The sequence below is a fragment of the Choloepus didactylus genome, chromosome 18 (genome assembly GCF_015220235.1).
Source record: "Choloepus didactylus isolate mChoDid1 chromosome 18, mChoDid1.pri, whole genome shotgun sequence".
NCBI classification, from domain to species: domain Eukaryota; kingdom Metazoa; phylum Chordata; class Mammalia; order Pilosa; family Megalonychidae; genus Choloepus; species Choloepus didactylus.
The window spans coordinates 49,630,967-49,652,061 of NC_051324.1; the positions used below are offsets into that span (position 1 = coordinate 49,630,967).

The following is a 21,095-nucleotide window of genomic DNA, read 5'->3' on the forward strand; positions in this document are numbered from 1 at the left end:
GCGCCTGGCACGGCCCTCCGCCCTGCCCCTTCGGCTCTGATCATCGTGTCCCCGCCCCCCCCGCCCGCGCCTGGGACACCTGGGTCCCCCGGCGGGCCCGAGGAGAGGGGCGGGGGGGGGCATGAAGCCGTTGGAGAAATTTTTGAAGAAGCAGACGTCGCAGCTGGCGGGGCGAACGGTGGCGGGAGGTCCCGGCGGGGGTCCGGGGAGCTGCAGCGGGCCTGGAGGGGGTGGGGGACCCGGCGGGGGCGGCGGTCCATTCGGGGGACCGCGGCCGCTGCAGCGGCGTCAGAGCGTGTCCCGCCTGCTGCTCCCAGCTTTCCTCCGGGAGCCCCCTGCCGAGCCGGGGCTGGAGCCGCCCGCTGAGGAGGAAGGGGGAGAGCCGGCGGGGGTCGCAGAGGAGCTGAGCAGCGGGGGGCCCTGTTGGCTGCAGCTGGAGGAGGTGCCGGGGCCCGGACCGCTCGGGGGAGGGGGGCCCCTGCGCTCTCCTTCCTCGTACTCCTCAGACGAGCTGTCCCCGGGCGAGCCCCTGACTTCGCCGCCCTGGGCCCCCCTGGGCGCCCCCGAGCTGCCGGAGCATCTTCTCAACCGGGTTCTGGAACGGCTGGCCGGAGGGGCCACCAGGGACAGCGCCGACTCAGGTAAGGATTCAGCTGGCTCATCCATCCTGGAGAAGGGGATTGCAACCCGGTTCCTCTTCCTCGCCCTTGAGGAAGGGGATGGCGCTGTTCAGGAGCCTCCGCGGGGGGTTGGGTGGTCAGCTGAAGTGGAGTAGGAGCCTACCTAAGGCACAGACCTTCCTGGGGAAGAGAAGTGGCAGTGCCCACCCTCCTCCCTGTAGCAGCCTCACCCAGCAGCGAAACTCAACCTCTTTTTTTAAGCCACCTTTCCTTTCCCCTGGACATTTTATCCACAGACTCCCATGGGTGCTTGATGTTGACTATGTCCTCCTGCAGCCCCAAATTAGGGCCTGACACACTAAGATGGAAGCTGCCCAGAACAGCCCATACCACCCTCAAGAGGTGCCCATAGCCCTGAAAGACATTGCAGGAGTCCCTGGCTCTGCTTAAAACCCCTGGAGCACAGGGCCTGCCCACTCTGCGGTCTTAGGCAAAAGGTTGCATTGTCCCTAGAAGCTTGGGGAGGTGAGGGGTGAGGGGTGGGGGGATCCTGCCTGTGGGGGGACTCAGAAGGTGTTTGTGATGGGAGAGGTGGCCAGGCATCAGGGCCCTAGGGGGTTATCTAGGGGGTGTCTGAGCCTCACCAACTCCCGCCCTTCCGGTGCCAGATCTCAGCACATGGCCTCCTTAAAACATAATAACCACACCCTACAAGGCTTATTCCTTAAACGATGATGCTATTTCACCACTCCCCAGCAGCACCCCTTCTAAGTTGCCTTTGAGGAAACTGAAGCCTCAAATTGCTGGTTAGTGGCTGAGGTAGAGGATATAGGGGTCTTTAGGTCTAGCCCCGGGCCTTTCACTAAGCCCAGGAGGGTCTAAGAGTTGGGAGCCCCTCGCTGGGGGCCTAGAGATCCAGGCCTTCACACTTTGCTTTCAGCCCTCTGCAGGGGGCTCTCACCTGGGTATGTAGAGTAGGGCTCCACTCCTCTAGATTTTTATTGAGACCTGGGTCCCCTCCTTTGGCTCAGGCTGCAGTTGCCCTGGGGAGTTGACACCTTTTGGATTTAATTAGAAAAATATCAGACACACACACACACACACACACAGCTCTCCTAACCATAACTTCCCTCCTACACTACACACTGTGTGTCTCTATGACACATTCCCTGGGGAGGCTGTGCATTGGACCAGAGCCTGCTGTGGAAGGACAGATGCCAAACTGAAGCCCCCATGTCAGCATCTTCCCCCCTCTGCCCCATGTTCTTCTTCCTTTGCTCTGGCCTAGCTCTCCTGTGACACAGAGTCTAGCAGGGATGTCAGGCATCCCTATTCCTAGTCCCCAGCCCTGGAGCTGGAAGTCAGAGCTGGGGGCTCTCTGACTCACTTTAAGAGTGCAGCAGGGTAGGTGGGCACAGAGGAAAATGGAGAGATGATCTTTCCCCTTTCATAGGGACCTGGGGCCACAGGCTCTGCTCCATCTCCCCTGGGGTAAGACTCCTGAATTGATAGTTACCCATATTATCTGGCCTGGAAGTCTGAATCCCCAGATTAACTATTATGAGGGATCCCAAACCAGTCCCAGAGAGAACCAAAATCAGCTTAACCCACCACTGTGATATTTCCCCATAAGATCAATCTTTTTCAAGCCACTTGGTTTCCTCCCAGGGTTTGTGGTGAGAGTGGACTTATAGAAGGTACTCCAAACCTAACTGAAGCCCCTGTCTGGCCGTTAGGCTCTACCCTGACACTCAGCTTTCCTCAGGCATATTGAGAAAAGGACAACGATCCAGGAACCTGGGTCTAGGCAAGTCCCTCCCAGCTCTGTGCCTCAGTTTTTCATTTGTGAAATGAAACTTGCAGTAGGTGATTTGGGCTTGGTTCTCCTGCTCTATCCAGCATGGCTCAGAATTGAAGGCCGAGAATGGTGATCCAAGGGCCATCCGAAGCCTTGGCTTTGTCCTAGGGCAGTGCCTGGGGACCTGGCCCTAACCTGTCCCGGTGAGGACACCTGGCTCCCTCCCTGTGCCCGACCTGTCTGTGTGTGCCAGGCGGCCCTGCCCCACCCCAGGGCTGGCTGCAAGTCAGGGCGACCTTGTACCTGGCTGACTGGCTAAGCCAGGCGCAGATGATGAGGGTGTGGAGGGGAAAGGGTGTGCGAGAGGAGCCACACCCCTCCACCCTTCCATCATTAACCCTTCCATCTCTGGGCACCAGAGGACCCAGGGTTGCTATTTAAAGGCTTTGGGATCAAAGGGCTGGCAGTTGCTCCCTCTCCCTTTTAATGGGGCTGGTTGCCACTTGCCTAGCTGGAATGCAAAGTTGTTAGGTAGGGAGTGGGTGGGCAGGAGGGATCCCAACACACACACACCCCCCATTGACCCACGCATCTGTGTCTCTGGAAGTTCTCTTCTGTGAGGGTCTTATTTCGGACAGATCGCACGCTTGGTATATTATCTGACCAGCTTCCCACACACACTGAAGAGAAGTGGGCATGGCCATCAAAGTCCCCCCCCCAACCTCCAGCTGCCTTGGCAGCTGCCAACCCCACCCACGCAGCGGCTGCCCAGAACCTTCACGTGTGTGTGTGTGTGTGTGCGTGCATGTGCAGAGCATGATCAGGTAGGTGGCTGGGGCTCCAGCCTGGCTAAAGAGAATTCACCCATGGAGGCAAAACCTTGGTGGGTTTCCAGTCTGGTCCTGGAAGTGCCCTCCTGACACCAGTGGTGCCCATCAATCTCCACAGAGGTCCTGCTGGATGACATCGTCCTCACCCACTCTCTCTTCCTCCCCACGGAGAAATTTCTGCAGGAGCTACACCAGTAATATCCTTTTGTGGAGCTTGCAAAAGGGGAGGTCAGGAAGGAGACTCTCCCCCCATCTCCCCATCCCCAATGTGATGTCAGGGCCTAAGCTTCCACCCCCTAAAAACACACACACACACACACTTGGGTTTCACTCTCAGTCTGTCTACTCACCAGCTGTGTGTCCTTGGGCAGATCCCCTAATCCCCTGGGACCTCAGTTTCCTCTTCTGTAAAATGGGGGTAAATAGCCCCTGCCTTGCCTACCTATGAAAGATCAATACAACAGCAGATGTGAGAGTACTTGCTCTGGAGCCTGCAGTGTCCTATACAATGTAAGGTGTTATTATTCCATTAAAAGTGCCTCTCTGCCCACTGAATTATTGCTCTGAGTATCTGATTACCAAGAGAGTTATTACAGGGTCTGATGTAAACATCAGGTCATAGCCGTGCTTTAGTAGGGTCTGCTAGAGACAAGCCACTGGCTGGACTTTTCATAGGGTCTCTGGGAAGTGCAGGCCTCTCACCGAGTTATTTTAGGACCTAATTGTAAACATCAGGCCTGACACTGAGGAATGGTCAGGTTCCTGGTAGGCACCCATGGCTGTTATCAGCCCACTAGGAGGTATTAGGGTGAGGTATCTCCAAGTGAAATTCTAACAGGCAGCAGGTGCATTCAGTTAAGTGGTTGCTGTCCCCAGCTACACTGAGCAAAACCCTGGACTGGAGCATAAGGGGGTTCTTGGCTCTGGGGATCCCTGGTCCTCTTCTCTCCCTGGCCCTAAACCTAGAGAATATTTGGGAGTAGTTTAGCCTGGCAGAGTATCACTTCCTAATTCCCTTCCTGGTTTCCTCAAATCTGCCTGCCCAGGGCTTTTCCTTAACTTTGGGGTCAGCTTTGTTCGGGCAGAGGGCATGGAGGGTCCTGAGGGGCTGGGCCAGAAGCAGGCCTGTCTAGCAATGCTCCTCCATTTCTTGGATACCTACCAGGGGCTGCTGCAGGAGGAAGAGGGGGCTGGCCGCATCATCAAGGTGGGCCTGGGAAAAGGGGAGGCGGGTGAGCAGGCCACTGGCTCTGGATGGGGGCCGTTTTGAGGGAGCCATACTCCTCAGGCTGGGGAGCTGGCCTGGGCCCTGGCTTCTGAGGGTCCTCTATGCTCATAGGCATGGAGTCCTGCCCCAGCCCCCGCAGAGAGAGGTCCTTGGGAGGAGACCCTTGCCTTCACCTCTCCCCTCCCCTCCCCAGGATTTGTACCTGCTGATTATGAAGGATGAGTCCCTTTACCAGGACCTCCGAGAAGACACACTGAGGCTGCACCAGCTTGTGGAGACAGTGGAGCTAAAGTGAGGGGGAGTGTGGAGGGGCAGGGGGAAAGAAATGAGACCCCACGAGTTTCTCTACTACAGAGGCTGTCTCTGCCTTTTGACTGTAATATGGTTTTATTTCAGCCCCCCCCCCCCTTTTTTATACTAGCGGGTAGCACAAGGCACTGTCGTCAGTCATTCTTTTGCCCACCTGCCCATCTATTTGTCCATCAATCCAGTGATGTACTGGTAAATATTTAACAACTGACACATCAGGAAAAAGAGCCCTGATTTGCAGCTTTTGCCAATTTCCATGATGTAAACTCTCTTACCATGGCTGATTTCAAGCTACCAACATGACGTCACCAAATGTGGAGTTGGGAAGAGTTGCACGGTAACAGGACATTATATATATTTCCACCATACAGATTAACCCAGGAGCATAAATAATAGTAAAATGTAAAATAATTAGGAGACTAATTACCTTTGTAATAATTTATTTAACTATAAGGTTATATTATATATACATATACATATGTATACACATATATATATATTATGTATGTATAAAATGGCTGTTTAACAACCAGTTGGCAAAATTCCCCAATATTTAGCAGTCAGCTCTCAAGAACCAAAGTGAGCCGGCTCTAGGACACCACTGCATGCATGCATACATCCATTCATCCTTTCATTCTTTCATCCATCCATCTCTCCTGCCCTTTTGGTTTCTCCATCCCCACAGCCACAATCTTCCTTTAGGCCTCATTATCTCTCACCTACATCACAAGATCAGCTTGTGATCTTGCATCCTCCTCTCCCTTCTCTACGGTGACACCAGAAAGATCTTTCAAACTTACATAAATGACCACATTATGCTCCTGTTCCAAAATCATCCGTGTCTTCCCAGTGCCTATAAGGCAAAGTTGCAACATCCTATTACAGCATTCAATGTCCTTTCTTTTGTGCCTTCTGCTAACCCTTCCCATCTCATCTCCCACATCCCCCCTCCACCCATGACATTTCCTAGACACCCCACCATTCTCCAAACTCCCGTGCTTTCCCAATTTCCTGCTCTCGTTTATGTTGCCTATCCTAGAATGTCTTTTCCTTCTCTTCCTGTTGTCCTTCAAGGCTCAGGTCAAATGCCATTTTCTCAAATGAAAGCTTCTCAGATCCTCCTCTTAAGAATAGTTTTCTCCCTCCCCATAGCGACATAGCTCTTCTTTTCTTGTACCTTTGTTATATCACCTAACACATCCTGCCTTGTGTTAGAAGTAGTTGTGTGCATGTCTGTCTCCTTCCCAGACTGTGAAGTCATGTCAGCAAGATTCAGCAAATATCCAATGACCTACTACCATGGGCCAAGTATTGTGCTAGGTCCTGGGGGATTTAAAAAAAATTCAGTAAGAACCAATCCCAATCTTCAAAAATTCTCAATCTTGTACACAAAAGAAGACATGAACATAAACAAATATAATCCCAATGTTGTTCTACAGCAGTTCAGGCAAGAAAGGGACCTTCCCTGGTGAGAAGGGTGGGGTAGATCAGAGAATTCATGGAACAGGTGGCATTTGATTTGGGTCACTTGGGCAGTTGTCCCATAGTGGTCGTTGTCCTAGCTTCTGATCCCCTTATGTAACTTTTGAACCTGGAGTGAGCTCATCCCTGACCCTTTGTCATATCCCTGCTGGAGGCTGTCTGCCTGGTGCTCCCTGTGCATGACAGGGCCTGTTGCTGTCCGCCCATATCCATGCCAGGATCCCAGAGGAGAGCCAGCCACCCAGCAAGCAGGTGAAGCCCCTCTTCCGCCACTTCCGCCGGATCGACTCCTGTCTGCAGACCCGAGTGGCCTTCCGGGGCTCTGATGAGAGTGAGTGTGGGCATTATGAGGGGCAGGGCTTTCTGAATGGCTTGGGGGCAAGGGACAGGCTGTAGGATCTCTGGGTGTGGGGCACCCCTCAGAGGAGGGAGAACCAGCCCCTTTCACAGCACCTTCTTCACAGGACAACCTATTTAGGGTTAGGGGTGGGGTGAGGGGCAGAGGTGCCCTGGAGGCCTCCCTGCCTTCTGGTGAATGAACAGGCGCCTTCCTATCTCTGACCAGTTTTCTGCCGGGTCTACATGCCCGACCACTCGTATGTGACCATACGTAGCCGCCTGTCAGCGTCTGTGCAGGACATCCTGGGCTCTGTGACGGAGAAGCTGCAGTACTCGGAGGAGCCCGCAGGCCGTGAGGATTCCCTCATCTTGGTAGCTGTGGCATCCTCGGGAGGTGAGGGTCGGGAAAGTTGGGCTGGAGGGCCAGGAGAGGAGAAACTCATAGGCCAAGTGCCCCGAGGCAGGGCTAAAGACTAAATTCTAGGCCCTGGCTACTCAAAGTTTGCTCCTGGGACCAGAAGCACCCCCGGGAGAGCTTTAAAAATGCAGTGTCAGACCCTACCCTAGAACTGCCGGATCAGTATTTGCATTTTAACAAGATCCCCAGGTAATTCCTGGGCACGTTGAAGTTTGAGAAGCACTGGTCCAGGACATCTGGGCTCTGATCTGGGGCTTGCTTCTTACTCACCTTGAGACAGTATTCTGGTCTTTTAACATCCCTAAGCATCTAAGGATGCTGCGTCTTTCAGGCGAAAGTCACAAGGTAGACGTCCAAGCTCTAGGATGGTGGTTGTGGAAGGCAGAAAGCCTGCAATTGTAGCCTCGGCCATATTTTCCCATCTCTAAGATTGGAGAAAAATTCTGGCCTTCCAGTGTCACAGAGATGATAGAAAGAGAGACCTGTGAAAGAATATTGGGGGTAAAAAGGAGAATATAAATGCAAAAGAAATCATTACTTGAAAAATTTCCAACAAATGTGGCATAAATTGGTGCTACTGAGTCTCATTGGCCTAGAATGTGTCGGTGTGGGGTTAGGAGTTTCTGGATGGCATGGCGATAGTGGCTGGGGAATGGCGTGGCAATAGTGGCTGGGGTGTGCAGGCAGGCCCGTGCAGGTGGCTGGAGCTGAGGCTGAACAGCTCATCCTCCTGCAGATAAGGTCCTTCTCCAGCCCACTGAGGACTGTGTTTTCACCACGCTGGGCATCAACAGCCACCTGTTTGCCTGCACCCGGGATAGCTACGAGGCCCTGGTGAGAACTTCTTCATGAGGCCTGGCGGGGAGAGAGGGCTAGAGAGGGGCTGTGGGCAGTCCCTCACCCTGCCACCCAGAGCCCAGCCCCTGTGCCCCTGCCTGCCACCAGGTGCCCCTCCCTGAGGAGATCCAAGTGTCCCCTGGCGACACAGAGATCCACCGAGTGGAGTCTGAGGATGTTGCTAACCACCTTACTGCTTTCCACTGGGAGCTGTTTCGATGTGTGCACGAGGTGGGAGCTGTTCTGATGTGTGCGTGAGGTGGGAGCTGAGGCTGGTGCTGAGACTGGGGTCCACAGGAGGCAGTGTTTGCAGCAGAACATCCTGTTTAGGATGCTCCCTTGCAGCCATCAGTAGCTTGCCCTTGGGCGATGTAAGGCTCTAACCTCTGTAAGCCTTTATCCTTTCCTCTGCAAAACTGCGAAGAGGGAGACCCCATGGATTAGTGGTTCAGGGCCCAAGCACTGCTTAGCATAGTATCCCACTCAATGGTTAGTATTCAATAAATATTCACTGTTAAAGAAATAAACCAAAGCCACCATAATAATGCCTGCCAGATGGTTGTCTGGAGGATAAATCAGCCATAAAGCTTTTAGCACCCTGCCTGGCACCTAGAAGTGCACCGTGGTGGAATACTACTACTGTTCCGTTTCCCCCCCCCCCCCCATCTCTGTTGCATCCTGTCCTGTTCCTGATTTTCTATTTTCCACCCCTTCCGCCCCCACCCTCCTGCCTTTCCCTCCTCACCGCCTTGCACTGCCATCTCCCCACCCACATCCCCGACGCCCTGGCGGCCCCTCCGCCACCGTGGGTGCAGCTGGAGTTCGTGGACTACGTGTTCCACGGCGAGCGCGGCCGCCGGGAGACCGCCAACCTCGAGCTGCTGCTGCAGCGCTGCAGCGAGGTCACGCACTGGGTGGCCACCGAGGTGCTGCTCTGCGAGGCCCCGGGCAAGCGCGCGCAGCTGCTCAAGAAGTTCATCAAGATCGCTGGCATGTGAGTGCGGGCGGCCGCGACGGGAGCGCGGAGGCCGGGTGGCCCGCGGCGCCGCCACCTGCCGCGCACTGACCCCGCCCCCCGCCTCCGCAGCTGCAAGCAGAACCAGGACCTGCTGTCCTTCTACGCCGTGGTCATGGGGCTGGACAACGCCGCCGTCAGCCGCCTGCGGCTCACCTGGGAGGTGCTGGGAGCCCCTCGTCCTCCTCTCTTCTCGCCTGCCCTGGTCCAGCCAGCCCCGCCTCGGGGATCGGGAGCCTCGGTGCTCCCTCTTCCGGCAGATACAGCCCCGGGGCACGCAGCTTGGCTAATGGACCTTGTCTCTAGTGAAAGGGCCCCGTGGAGGCAAGGCAGCCTGGGCCGGGTCGCGGGCTGGGCTCTGGGAGGTCGGCTGCATTTCAGCCAGCCCTCCATGGGAAACCCTTGCCCATGGCAAATGCATAAACTGAGGCCTTGCTTTCCCCAGAATCACTAATTCCTCTGAGTTGTTTCAAGATCCCCAGACCTAGCCAAGGGCTGACCCTGCTAACCTGCCCCCCAGCTTCCCGATCCCCTAGGAGACACTCAGGCCCTTTCCCTCTCCAGCACAGGGGATTAGTCAGAAGCCTCCATGAAACCTAAGGAGCACCTTGCTGACATTCCTTCTCCTTCCTTCAAACTCTCTCTGTAGAAGCTGCCAGGGAAATTCAAGAACTTGTTCCGCAAATTTGAGAACCTGACAGTGAGTGGGTTTGGCTCTTTTATCTGCCCTTGGACTTGTACCCCAGAGACCTTCTGTTCCCATAAACCCTCCGTCTCAAGCTTCCCTTTCAGGGCTTTTAGTACCTGGGACCACTTCCCCCCTTCCATCCCCAGAGGGGTAGGGTGGAAGGAATCCTATCGTGTTTTCCCTGGAGAAGAGGAGAGACTAGTCAAGCCTTACCTCCCTCCCCCACTAGACACCATGCACGTCCCTATCTGATCAGTGGGTTTCTAGGGCACGGGGATGAGGGAGGGAGGGGGGGGGAAATGTCTTTCAAGTATACTGGGTCTATCCATCCCTTTCTCATCTTTCTTTGGAATGCTAGGACCCCTGCAGGAACCACAAAAGCTACCGGGAAGTGATCTCCAAAATGAAACCCCCTGTGATTCCTTTCGTGCCTCTGATCCTCAAAGGTGAGGAGCCCTCACTCCCAAATTGTGACTCTTCTACTCACATTCTCTGTGTTAGTCCCAGGCCCCAAAAGCTGACCCATTTCCTGACCCCCAGTTCTGACTCTCCCTCTGCTCTCCAACTGAGCTCTGAGTGCCCACCTGGAGAGGAGCCCCCCGGTTTGAGTGGGTTCTGGGGGAAGAGAAGGGTCCTTGGGTACAGTGGCTCTTTGGACCTCCTCTCTTATTTTGTCCTCATGTTTGATTTTCTTCCCATTCCTTAGACCTGACATTCCTGCACGAGGGGAGTAAGACTCTTGTAGATGGCTTGGTGAACATTGAGAAGCTGGTGAGTGGCACTGCCAACCCACAGTCCTATGAGTCGGGGGCTGGCATCCTCCCCCTGTGTCCTGGCACCTCCCTAAAGATAGCAGCGTTCCCCCATGGTGCCCAGCTTGCCTAACAGACTCCCGACTGCCTCCCTGGAGGCGTCACTCTGGCAACTGCCCACTAGTGGCAAAGCTGACAAGCAGCTTGGGGGCAACTCTACCTCCCCCTCACCTGGCACCCTGTTGCACCTCCTCCTTTGCACCTTCAAATGCCCTCCAGTTTGGGGACTGGAGAGAGTAAAACCAACAGACTTGGGGAATGGAGGAACTTAGATGGGAGGGGGGCATCTTTCTGTGCCCTCTTCAGGGCTCATTTCTTGTCATCTCCCAGCATTCAGTGGCTGAAAAAGTGAGGACAATCCGCAAATACCGGAGTCGGCCCCTTTGTGAGTACCTGGGGTTCGGAGAGCACTGGGGGCAGAGCTCTGACTGAGCGGGGTGGTTCACAGAAGTCCCCACTCAAGTACTCATTTTCTTAAGCTTGTCAGTTCTCCATCCTTTCATTGGCCTTCCCAGGGACCCCATGTCCAGCCCCTCTCCCAATCTGCACCCTTATCCTCTGTCCCGCGTGTAGAGGAAGAAGGGAGCCTGGGGAGCTGACTGCATCTCCCTCCTCCCGCACCTAGGCCTGGATATGGAGGCAGCCCCTCAGCACCTGCAGACCAAGGCCTATGTGCGCCAGTTCCAGGTTATTGACAACCAGAACCTCCTCTTCGAGCTGTCCTACAAGCTGGAGGCTAATAGTCAGTGAGAATGCAGGTGTGGCCAGGCCTCCACCAGGGTCCACGGGCTTCTGGCACTCAAGCACTTTGCACATTATCCCAGCCTTCATTCACCATCTTTCCCCTGGAACGAACTTCCTGCCTCCCAGGAAAGAGTTGGATGGACTCATAAGCCTGCTCATCCTGCTGAAGTCCTCTCTCCCCCTTGCTCCTTCAAGCCAAAACTGCACTCTGGCTCCTGTCCTCGCCAGCAAAAGGGGATAGAGATCTCCTTCCTCTGTCCCCTCCCATCAAGGTCTGTTCCGGAGATGGAGTTTCAAACCGCCTCTTCCCAAGCAGGAAGAAAAGCTGCCCACCCTCCGTCTCTCAGAGAGGAGTTGTGGGAGGACTTTGCAGCAGAACTCTCCACCACCTGTCTGCTTCTCCCTTGGCTGGGTTGGGACCCCTGGATGTATCACCCTGGAATATTATATCGCCCTTGTGTCTGTGTGTTTGCGTGTGTGTGCACACGCACACATGTGTGCACGTGCGTGTGGTGCATGTGTGAATCCCCTTTTAAGGAGCAGGAGTACATCTGGTAACTGAGAGACGGCGTTGTATGTGCTGTGGGGGCCCTTCTGTTTGGTGCTACCCTGTCGCCTCTGCCTCTAGGACTGTGCAGCTGCTTTCCCCACCCTCACCACTCCTGCTCAGCTCCTGGCGCTGCCCTGCGTGCAGCGGCTTGTGGGTGAAGCTGCTCCTGAGGGCAGGGAGAGCAGCAGGTGGGAGGGGTTACCCATCAGCCCTTGCCACCTCCTCATCTCCCCGTCTCCAGAAGGTCCCGGGGTAGCCTCCCGTGAGAGGGTAAAGATGCTCAGGGAAACACGGGCCTAAGCTGCCTATAGGACCCTCCCACCCTCTCCTTTGCAGTGGGGTAATGTACAGTGGCATCAGGAGTTAGGGGGGCCTACTGCTCACCCTCGTTTTTGGGGGTGTCTTGCTGCTAAGAAGGGAGTTATCTCCCTTTTGACCCTTGTGTCCCTATTTGACTCCCCTTTCCTTCCCCATCAGAGGTGGGGTGGGGTGGATCTCTGTATCTGGGTCAGGCAGCCCCTAAAAGCGGGAGGGGAGGGGGCAGCAGAGACAGTGAAGGCAAAACTGGACTCTGGGATGCCTTTTCTACCTCTGTCTCCCCTCCCTTCCCATCGTGGGCCTCCAGGGCAGAGGGTGCAGGGGCTCCTGGCAGCTACTAGGTGAGGTTTCCTGGCACAGCCTCACCCTCCTCTCGGGCACCACCTCTTTCCCTTTTGTAGAGGCAGCAGCAGGAAAAGGCATCTGCAACTCCTGCTCAGAGGGTGTATATATTTTTTACCAAAAGCTCTGGAATTGTAAATTTATTTTTTAAAACTCAAAGAGGGAAAGAGCCTTGTATCATATGTAAACACTGTATCATAGGTTATGTTGTACAGTCCCTTTTATACAGACAGCCATCTGTCTTTCGTACCTGCGCAAATAAAGGTCTCCGGACCCCCCTCCCCCGCCACACACTTGGCCTGTGCCCCACTCCCTCCGCCCCTTACAGTGACTGTGGTCCCCCTCCTGCTCTCAGCAGCGCTTCTCCTGGACCCCTCAGCAGCCTTCTCACTCCAGCCCCCACAGCCCTCCACGAACCCTGGGGCCCATTGGTCCGGCTTTGGCTGCTGCCCACCCCTAGCCCTGCCACCTGTCCTGCTGCCTCCCGGGGGCCTCCCGGCTCCCACCCGGGCCTCGCGGCTTTAACAGCGTGAACCGTGCATACTGTACAGGCTCGGGTGTCATTGCAGAAACCACTCGGTGGAGAAAAAGCCAATAAAGTCTATGAATCCACCTGCCTGCTGTTCTCTGTTCTGTTCCTTTGAGGCTGGGGAAGGCCTGAGGGAGGGAAGAGGGACAGTGGCCGCATTGCAGCCCCTTGCGCAGGGCTCCGCTGGAGTGACGGCTCAGGTGTTTTCGGGGCCTCCAGGGATTTGAAAATGTAGATGAAAGGGGAAGGTGCCATTCTCACAAGGCACTTGACACTGTGCCTGGAGCTTGGAAGAGAGAATGTTTTAGCTTTTACATGTTCGGGTGGCATGAATATCTCCTTTAATTCTAGCCCTATAAGGTAGAAGATAGAGGCTCTGAGCTGTCCCACGGCATAAAATCCAAGTTAGAGCGTGAGCAAGAGGGCAGAGCTGGAACCCCAACTCTGTTCTGCCTATTACAGACGGGAGGCGCCTTCCACCAGCCGCTCAGGACCTCTCTCACACAACCAACATTTATCAGTTACAGTGAGATGCGGGGCATATAGAGCCTCACAGTAGGCTCTAATGATAGTCTCCGTTTCCTGAGACGTCAAATACTCAAACAGCTACACATGAGCCCCAGACCTCTCTCCGTCCCACATCTGTTCTCAGTCTTCCCCATCTCAGAAAATGGTCCTCTCATCCACCGACTTTTCAAGGCAAAAACCTAGGATTTCCCCTTGATGGTTTTTTTGTTTTCATCCCTCGCTCATCTTATCGGCAAGTGTTGTCGGCTACAATTCCAGAACGCATCCTGAGTTGGTCCACTTCTCTATGAGTCTTCTATGACTCTAGTTTCCCTGGACAACTACACTGGCCTCTGACCTGGCCTCCTGGCTTTGTCTCACCAATCCATCCCTGCCTCTTAGCAGTTGTTTCTCCACGCTGCAGTGAGTGTGTGCTTATTATTATTCTTAATTTTTTTATCTTGAAATACTTTCTAACTAATGCAAACCCCATACAAAGAACTCCAATAGGGTATGCTTCTAAAAACCTGGATCAGATCATGAATAACTAAAATTAAAAAGACTGGCAATGCCAAGTGTCATTGAGGATGTGGAGTGGAGCAACTGGAACTTTTCTGCCTTGCTGGTGGCAGTGTAAATTGGTAAAACCATGTTGTGGGTTGAATTGTGACACACACACCCCTCTGTTAAAGGACATGTAGAAGTCTCAATTTGAAACGTGCTTCGAATGTGACCTTATTTGGAAATAGAGTATTTTCAGATATAATCAAGTTAAGATGAGTTTATACTGAGTTAGGGTGGGCCCTAAATCCAACAGCAGATGTCCTTATAAGAGGAGGAGAGACATGGAGTCATGGAGGGAAGAAGGCCATGTGACAACAGAGGCAGAAAGCAAGTTGATACATCCACAAGCCAAGGAAGGCCAAGGATTGCCAGCAAACACCATGTTCCAGTTTGATAATGCCGCCATTTTGCAAAACACCAAAAATTGATTGGCTTTAATAAAGGGGGTTTATTTGGTTACAAAGTTACAGTCTTAAGGCCATAAAGTGTACAAGATAAGGCATCAACAATAAGGTACCTTCACCGCAGGAAGGCCAATGATGTCTGGAAAACCTCTGTCAGCTGGGAAGACACAGGCACGTGGCTGGCTTCTGCTCCGGGGTTCTGGTTTCAGAATGGCTTTCTCCTAGGATGTTTCTCTCTAGGTGTCTGGGGGTATTCTCTTAGTTTCTCCCAGGTAAACTCTGGAGTAGTGAAAGTCTACTTTCAATGGCTATCTCCAAAATATCTCTGTTGGCTACAACTCCTCCTTCTATCTGTGAACTTTTTTATAGGACTCCAGTGATTCAATTAAGACTCACTCTGAATGGGGGGCGTAACACCTCCATGTAAATTATCCAATCAAAGGTCTCACCCACAGTTGATTGAGTCACATCTCCATGGAAACATTCAATCAAAGGATTCCAACCTAATCAACACTAATATGTCTGCCCCCACAAGACTGCATCAAAGAACAAGGCATTTTGAGGGACATAATACATCCAAACTGGCACACACCAGAAGCTAGAAGAGGGCAAGGAAGGATTTTCCCCTGGAGGTTTCAGAGGAAGCATTGCCCTGCCAACAACTTGATTTTGGACTTCTAGCCTCCAGGACTGTGAGAGAAGAAATTTCTGTTGTTGTAAACCACCCAGTTTGCGGTGCTTTCTTACCATAGCTCTAGGAAACTAAGACAAATCACTTTGGAAAACTGGTTGGCAATATCTACTAAAACTAAATGGACCCCTAACCGATGACCTAGTCTTTCCATTCTTAGGTGTTTTCCCAAGGGAAATCAGCGCTTCTGTGCACCAAAAGACATATACAACAATGTTCATAGCCACCCTATTAATGATAAATAAATAGGAAAAAACCCAAGTGTCCTTCAATAGATGAATGGATGAATAAACTGTGTATATTCATACAATGGAATAGTATAGCAATAAAAAGAACAAACCACTGCATGAATGAATCTCACAGACAGAATATTGACTGAAAGAAGCCAGACATAAAAGACTACAAATTGTATGATTCCATTAAAGTGAAGTTCAAGAACAGACAAAATTAATCTATGGAGACAGAAGTTAATTACTGGTTATTTGATGGGGTGAGAGGAATTATTGACTGGGGTTGGCATGAAGGAGTCCTCTGGGATGATAGAAATGTTCTGTGTGCAGGTTACACAAGCATGTGTGTGTGTTCACTGAATTGTTTGGATAAGATTTGCACATTTTATCATTGGGATATAGTATGCCTTGTTAAAAATTCAGTTCCATCTCCTACTCCGGTCTCCCCTCACTCACTCCACTTGAGCTACAGAGATCATGTTACTGTCCCTAAGACGCCTGCCACTCATTCTTGTCTCAGGAATTTAACCTTTGCTGTTCCCTGAGCCTTCCCTGACCACCCTGCCGCAAAGAGCCCACCTCACCCCTCACTCTCTGTCACCTTATCCTCCTTGATTTCCTTCCAAGCCCTTGTCACTACCTGACCTCATATGTCCCCTTTCGTGTTTGCTTAGTGTTTATCTCCCTCACCAGAATGTTAGCTCCATGAGTCTGTCTCGTTTATTTTCCAGTACTCGGAACAGTACCTGGCACAGAGAAGACACTCAATACATATTTGTTAAATGAATAAATTAGGTTGGCTGAAATAGGGGCCGTAAGAGTGGGACAAGATGCAAGATGACACGTGCTCCAAGAGTTAAGCCAAGGAGATTCACTTCTGGCCTGAGGATGGGAAGGAGAATAAGAGAAAAACTTCTTGGAAGAGATGACCCAGGCCTTGAAGCAGGGATAGGGTTTGAGGGCCAAAGAGTGGAAGTGGGGAGTTGGGGGTGGGGTACTGGGAGGTACTCAGGAATGAGGGGCCTTGCCCAACCCTGAGAACTGTCCCTGCTCTACTGTTGTGGTAAATAAGGCAGCCAGGAGTGTGGAGGCTGGCCACACCCTCCAGGATGCCATGTCCCCGAGGAGGATTGCTGGGGACCCAGGCCTTGTCCCCTTCCCACCCCACGAAGTCAGAGGAAGTGGTATGAACTAGACCCTTTATCCCCATCTCAGGCCATCTTCAGACCCATCATCTGTCATGCCTTTCAGGAGGTGATAATAGTTGACATTGTGAGGGTGAGCCCTGTCACTCACTGTGCTTGGCTTTAGGTGCATTCTCTCACTTAATCTTCCCAACAAACCCATGAGGTTAGTTCTTTCAACTCCATTTCCCAGATGAGGAGTTGAGGTCTCGAAGGTTAACAGAGGCAGAGGCCAAGTTCCCAGCCCTACCTCCCACGGCCAGCAGGTGGCGGCACCAGGATTTGAACCCAGATATTCTCACTCCAGAGCCCAAGTTCAACCTCTGTACAATCCTGGCAGTTTGAACAGCTGAGAAACGACTGCCTTGCACTCAGCAGGCTGCAGTGGTCACCTGGCTGACGCTGGTCCCTTCCTCTGCCTCACCTGGGTTCCTCCTGCAATCTCCTCTGTGGGGAGATGTGAGAGGTGGTAAAAGGGCGATGTGGACTGTGTGGAAGAGAAGAGGCGCTTACTTAGTAGCACTGCAACTTCTGGGCTGGCCTAGCATCGAACAAAAGGATGAAAATAATTTGGAGTGGTCTGAAGACCAGTGTGGTAGATGCCCTCTTGGTGGGGTGTGTGCCCAGGAGAGTGAAGAATTTAGGCAGTGCCCCTTTTAGTCCACTAGGTGTCACCACCAAGACCGCTTTCTCGCCCTGCTCAGGCATGGGAAGGAGACGGTCCCAGAGAACAGGTGGAGGCCACGGGAGGAGGCCACGGAGGCCACAGGAGGAGATCACGGGAGGAGGCCACGGAGGTCACGGAGGGATGCAGGGCATTTCTTGGGAGGTCTTGAAGCCCTCTGGCTGCTGAGAGGGTCTCTTCCCAAGCATGAGCTGGATATTTGACCAGAACAACTTGTGTTTTCAGTCTCTCCCTCTCTAGTGGCTCCCCATTTAACAGCTAAACCCTCTCAGGTCTCTATTTTAAAAAACACTTTCCTTGACCCTACATGCCTGCTGTAGCTAATGTCCTATTGTCCCCTCTCTCACCTCCAGTTTATGGCCATATTTCTTCATAGGGTTGTCTCCACTTACTGTCTCCACTTCCTTGTCTCCTGTTCATTTTTTAAATTTTGTCTTATTTCCCCAACTTTTTAGCATGAAAAATATCAATCAGAAAAGTTGAAAGGTGTGCACAATAAACACCATTAAACCTTCCTAGATTCTGTAATTAAAACTTTGCTAAATTTGCTTTCTCTCTCTCTCTCTCTACACACACACACACACACATACTTTTTTTTTCCTGAGCTATTTGAAAGTAGGTTGCAAAAATTATATCTGTTCACGCCTAAATACCTCAGCAGGAATCTCCTAAGAATCAGGATATTCTCCTACATATCTACCACACTATTATCACTCTTAACAGTAATTTTCTGATATCATTTAATATCCAGTCTATGTTTAAATTTCCCACGTCATCTCAAAAACGTCTCGAAAACGTACCCCCAAAATCCCAATTCAATTAAGACTCATGCGTTGCATTTGGTTACTATATCTCTTTAGTCACTTTTAATCTAGAACAGCTCTTTTTTTTTTTTTCTTCATGACATTAGCATTTTGAAGCCAAGGACAATTGTCTTGTAAATGTCCCAAATTCTTGGATTGTTTCTCTGGTGTTGTTTAACTTCTACCTCTATCCTCCCTATATAGTGTGAACTATCTAGAGCAGTGCTGTCCAAAACAAATATAACATGAAACACAAATGTGACTTAAAATGTTCTATGTCAATTAAAAAAAAGTATAAAGAAACAGGTCACATTAATTTCCATAATATATTTCATTTAAAACATATGTAAAATAATATTTCCACATGTAATAATATAAAAATATTGAGATATTTTACTTTTTTGTGTGTTCAGTCTCATGGTTTTGATTTGCATTTCCTTGGTGACTAATGATGTTGAGCATCTTTTCATGTGCTTATTAGCCATTTTATATCATCTTTGAAGAAATGCCTATTTAGATTCTTTGCCCATTTTTTGAAATCTTTTTTTTTCATTTTGTATTGTTAAATATAACATATATACAGAAAAGTGATAACTTTCCAAGTATGATTTAACAAGTAGTTAGAGAGCAAATGTCAAAGAATGTTATGGGTTACAGTTCTACCATGTCAGTTATTTCCTTCCTGCTAGTCTAATACCTTAGAAACTTAAAAAAAAAAATTATATAAAGATTCAGTGTTCATAATCCTTTGTTAAATCCTATCTTGTCTGTTGCTATCTGTCCCTCTCATTTGATCACTTTCTCAACCTTCAGGGATATCTGGGCAGTGACCACCCTAATGTGTTCATGTTGAAAAGAGGTGTTGACATTATGGGGAAAGGAGTTGCGTCTGGTTGACGTTCTTGGAGAGGCTGTTGCCTCTGGGTATTGGGACTTATCTGGCATAGGAACACTCTGGAGGAATTAAGTTTCTGAAAAATAAACTTAGTGAGTGAAATTTTTATGGGGCCTCACATAGGGACCTAGGTATTCTTTAGTATTTTCAGGACTACTGTTGATTAGGGCTTGGCATACTGTGGCCATTTGGAATATTTTGCATAAGAGTAACCTCCAGGGTAGCCTCTCAACTCTATTTGAAATCTCTTAGCCACTGAAACTTTACTTTGTTACCTTTCTTTCCCACTTTTATTCAAGAAGACATTCTCAGTCCCACGATGCCAGGGCCAGGTTCATTCCTGGGAGTTGTGTCCCACGTTGCCATGGAGACTCATTCCCCTGGGAGTTATGTCTCACATAGGGGGGAGGGTAATAAATTTATTTGCAGAGTTGGCCTTTGCCCATTTTTAAATTGGATTACTTCTCTTTTTGTTATTGGTTTGTAAGAGTTCTTTACATTTGCATGTTTTTAAACTTTATATAAATACTATCATTCTGAATGTATTCTTAAGCAACCCCCCACCTCTACATTATGCTGAGATTTATCCAGGTCAATATGTGTAACTCCAGTTTCTTTGTTTTTGCTGCCCTATGGTTTCCCTTTCATTCTTCAACCCAATGCAACTGGCTTCTGTCTTCAAAGCTCACTGCTCTTGTCAAGGTCAAAAATGACTCGTGTTACAAAATCCAAGGAACACTTATCTTACTGTTCCTCTCGCTGCATTTGATATTTCTGACCACTCTTCCTTCCTGAGCACTCATTGCTGCTTCCAGAATGTTACGCTCTCAGTTTTCCCTCAGTTCTCTCCTTCTCGCCCTCTCTCAGCCTGGTCCTTGCATGTGGCGTTCCTTGGGCTTTGTCCCAAGCCCTCTTCTCTTCCCTCTATAAACCTGGGGTTTGGCTTCATCATTCTCTTTCTGTTTTGGGATCTATTGCTGCATGACTATTCCAAACGTAGTGGCCCAAAGCAATAATCATTTAAAAATTTCTCATGATTCTATGGGTTGACTGGGACTCAGCAAGACAATTCTTCTGGTCTCACTGAAGTCTCTCACATGGTTGCTTTCCGAAGGTGACAGGAGCTGGAATGCCCAAGACAGCTCACTCACATGTTTGGCACCCTGCCAGGAACAGCTGGGACACTGGGATGGCTGGACTGCTTTCTCTCTCTCTCCTCATGGAGTCTCAAGTCCTCTCGACCCAGGTGGTCTTTGCACAGAGTAGCTGATTTCTTACATGAGAACTTAGGGGGTCTCAAAAGCACAAAAGTGGAAGTTGCTGTCTTCTTTAGGCTTAGCTCTCGATGTGGTCCACCATTATTTCTGTTGTATTCCATTGGTTAAAGGAAGTCACAAGCCATCCTAGATTCAATGAATACCAGGAGTCCTGGTTTGTTGGGGGTCATCTTTAGGGATTAACTACTATGGTTTATGATTCCCAAAGTTCCAGACCCAAACATCAGTGGCCTACTTCTTGGATGTCCCACCAGCCTCTTCAGGCTCTTTTGCTGCCCCAGTCCCTCCCCTTCCTCCTTGACTCTCTCCAGCTAAGTGTTAGCATCACCTCTACACAGGAGTTCAAGTTAGAAACTTGGGAATCATCTTTGGCTCCTCCCTCTCCTCAGCCCCCCATTCTATCTCTTAAATATCTCTAGAATTCCTTCTCTCCATTCCCATTACTGATACCCTAATAACGATCATGGCTAACATTAGTGAGTACTTTCTGTGTGTAAAGACTTCCAATGCATTCCATTTAAACTTATCTCCATTTTGCCAATGAGGAGACTGAAGCCAGTAGAGGTTGAATAATTTGCCCAGGATGGGAAAGAACCAAGCTTCAAAGCCTTGGACTCTGCAGACAGGCAGCCTTGCCTCCAAAGCCTTTGCACCTAGCCAGTTCCCCACTGTCACTCATTTCTGGCAACCATTGTCTCTCACCTGGAGTTCCACAGCAGCCTCCCAATGGCTGCTTCTGCCTCCAGCCTGGCCCCATCTAATCCACCATCCATGCTGCAGCCAGAGGGATCATTCTAGAATGCAAAGACAATCATGGCACTTCCCTGCTTTCAGTGCTTCTCTCTGTCTGGTTCTCAAGATAAAATCTAACTTTTTAAACAATAATAACAAAGTCCTTCACAATTTGGCTCCTGCCTGTTGGGGACGATTAAGGTAGCATGTATAAAATCCACCCTCAGCGATGCCGGAGATATGCAACATGGCCGCTAGGGCTGA

At 50.8% G+C, this 21,095-nt stretch overlaps 1 protein-coding gene across 3 annotated transcripts; it reads left to right on the forward strand.

Moving 5' to 3' along the window:
* The first annotated feature begins 121 nt into the window (after positions 1-121).
* RAPGEFL1 (Rap guanine nucleotide exchange factor like 1) lies at positions 122-12,926 on the forward strand. 3 transcript variants are annotated; one of them, XM_037809022.1, is made up of 15 exons: positions 122-641; positions 3,367-3,445; positions 4,320-4,455; positions 4,670-4,767; positions 6,486-6,598; positions 6,833-7,000; positions 7,761-7,858; positions 7,970-8,092; positions 8,677-8,855; positions 8,949-9,039; positions 9,526-9,576; positions 9,923-10,010; positions 10,271-10,335; positions 10,707-10,761; positions 11,002-12,926. In XM_037809022.1, exons 1-15 carry the CDS (start codon positions 122-124, stop codon positions 11,124-11,126), a joined length of 1,989 nt encoding a protein of 662 aa, XP_037664950.1. In that variant the 3' UTR covers positions 11,127-12,926. The 3 variants fall into 3 exon arrangements, 2 of the variants coding, with proteins under 2 accessions (XP_037664950.1, XP_037664951.1); XM_037809023.1 differs by lacking the exon at positions 7,970-8,092; XR_005212677.1 differs by lacking the exons at positions 10,707-10,761; positions 11,002-12,926 and having other exon boundaries at positions 7,938-8,092; positions 10,271-10,320.
* Positions 12,927-21,095: the final 8,169 nt, after the last annotated feature.

What these genes read in the sequence shown, in the direction of transcription:
- RAPGEFL1 (XM_037809022.1), top strand. Translation starts at nt 122, where the DNA reads ATGAAGCCGTTGGAGAAATTTTTGAAGAAGCAGACGTCGCAGCTGGCG. An exon ending in AGCTGTGGCATCCTCGGGAG is followed by an intron (nt 7,001 to 7,760) that starts GTGAGGGTCGGG and finishes ATCCTCCTGCAG; the next exon opens with ATAAGGTCCTTCTCCAGCCC. An exon ending in TGGTGAACATTGAGAAGCTG is followed by an intron (nt 10,336 to 10,706) that starts GTGAGTGGCACT and finishes GTCATCTCCCAG; the next exon opens with CATTCAGTGGCTGAAAAAGT.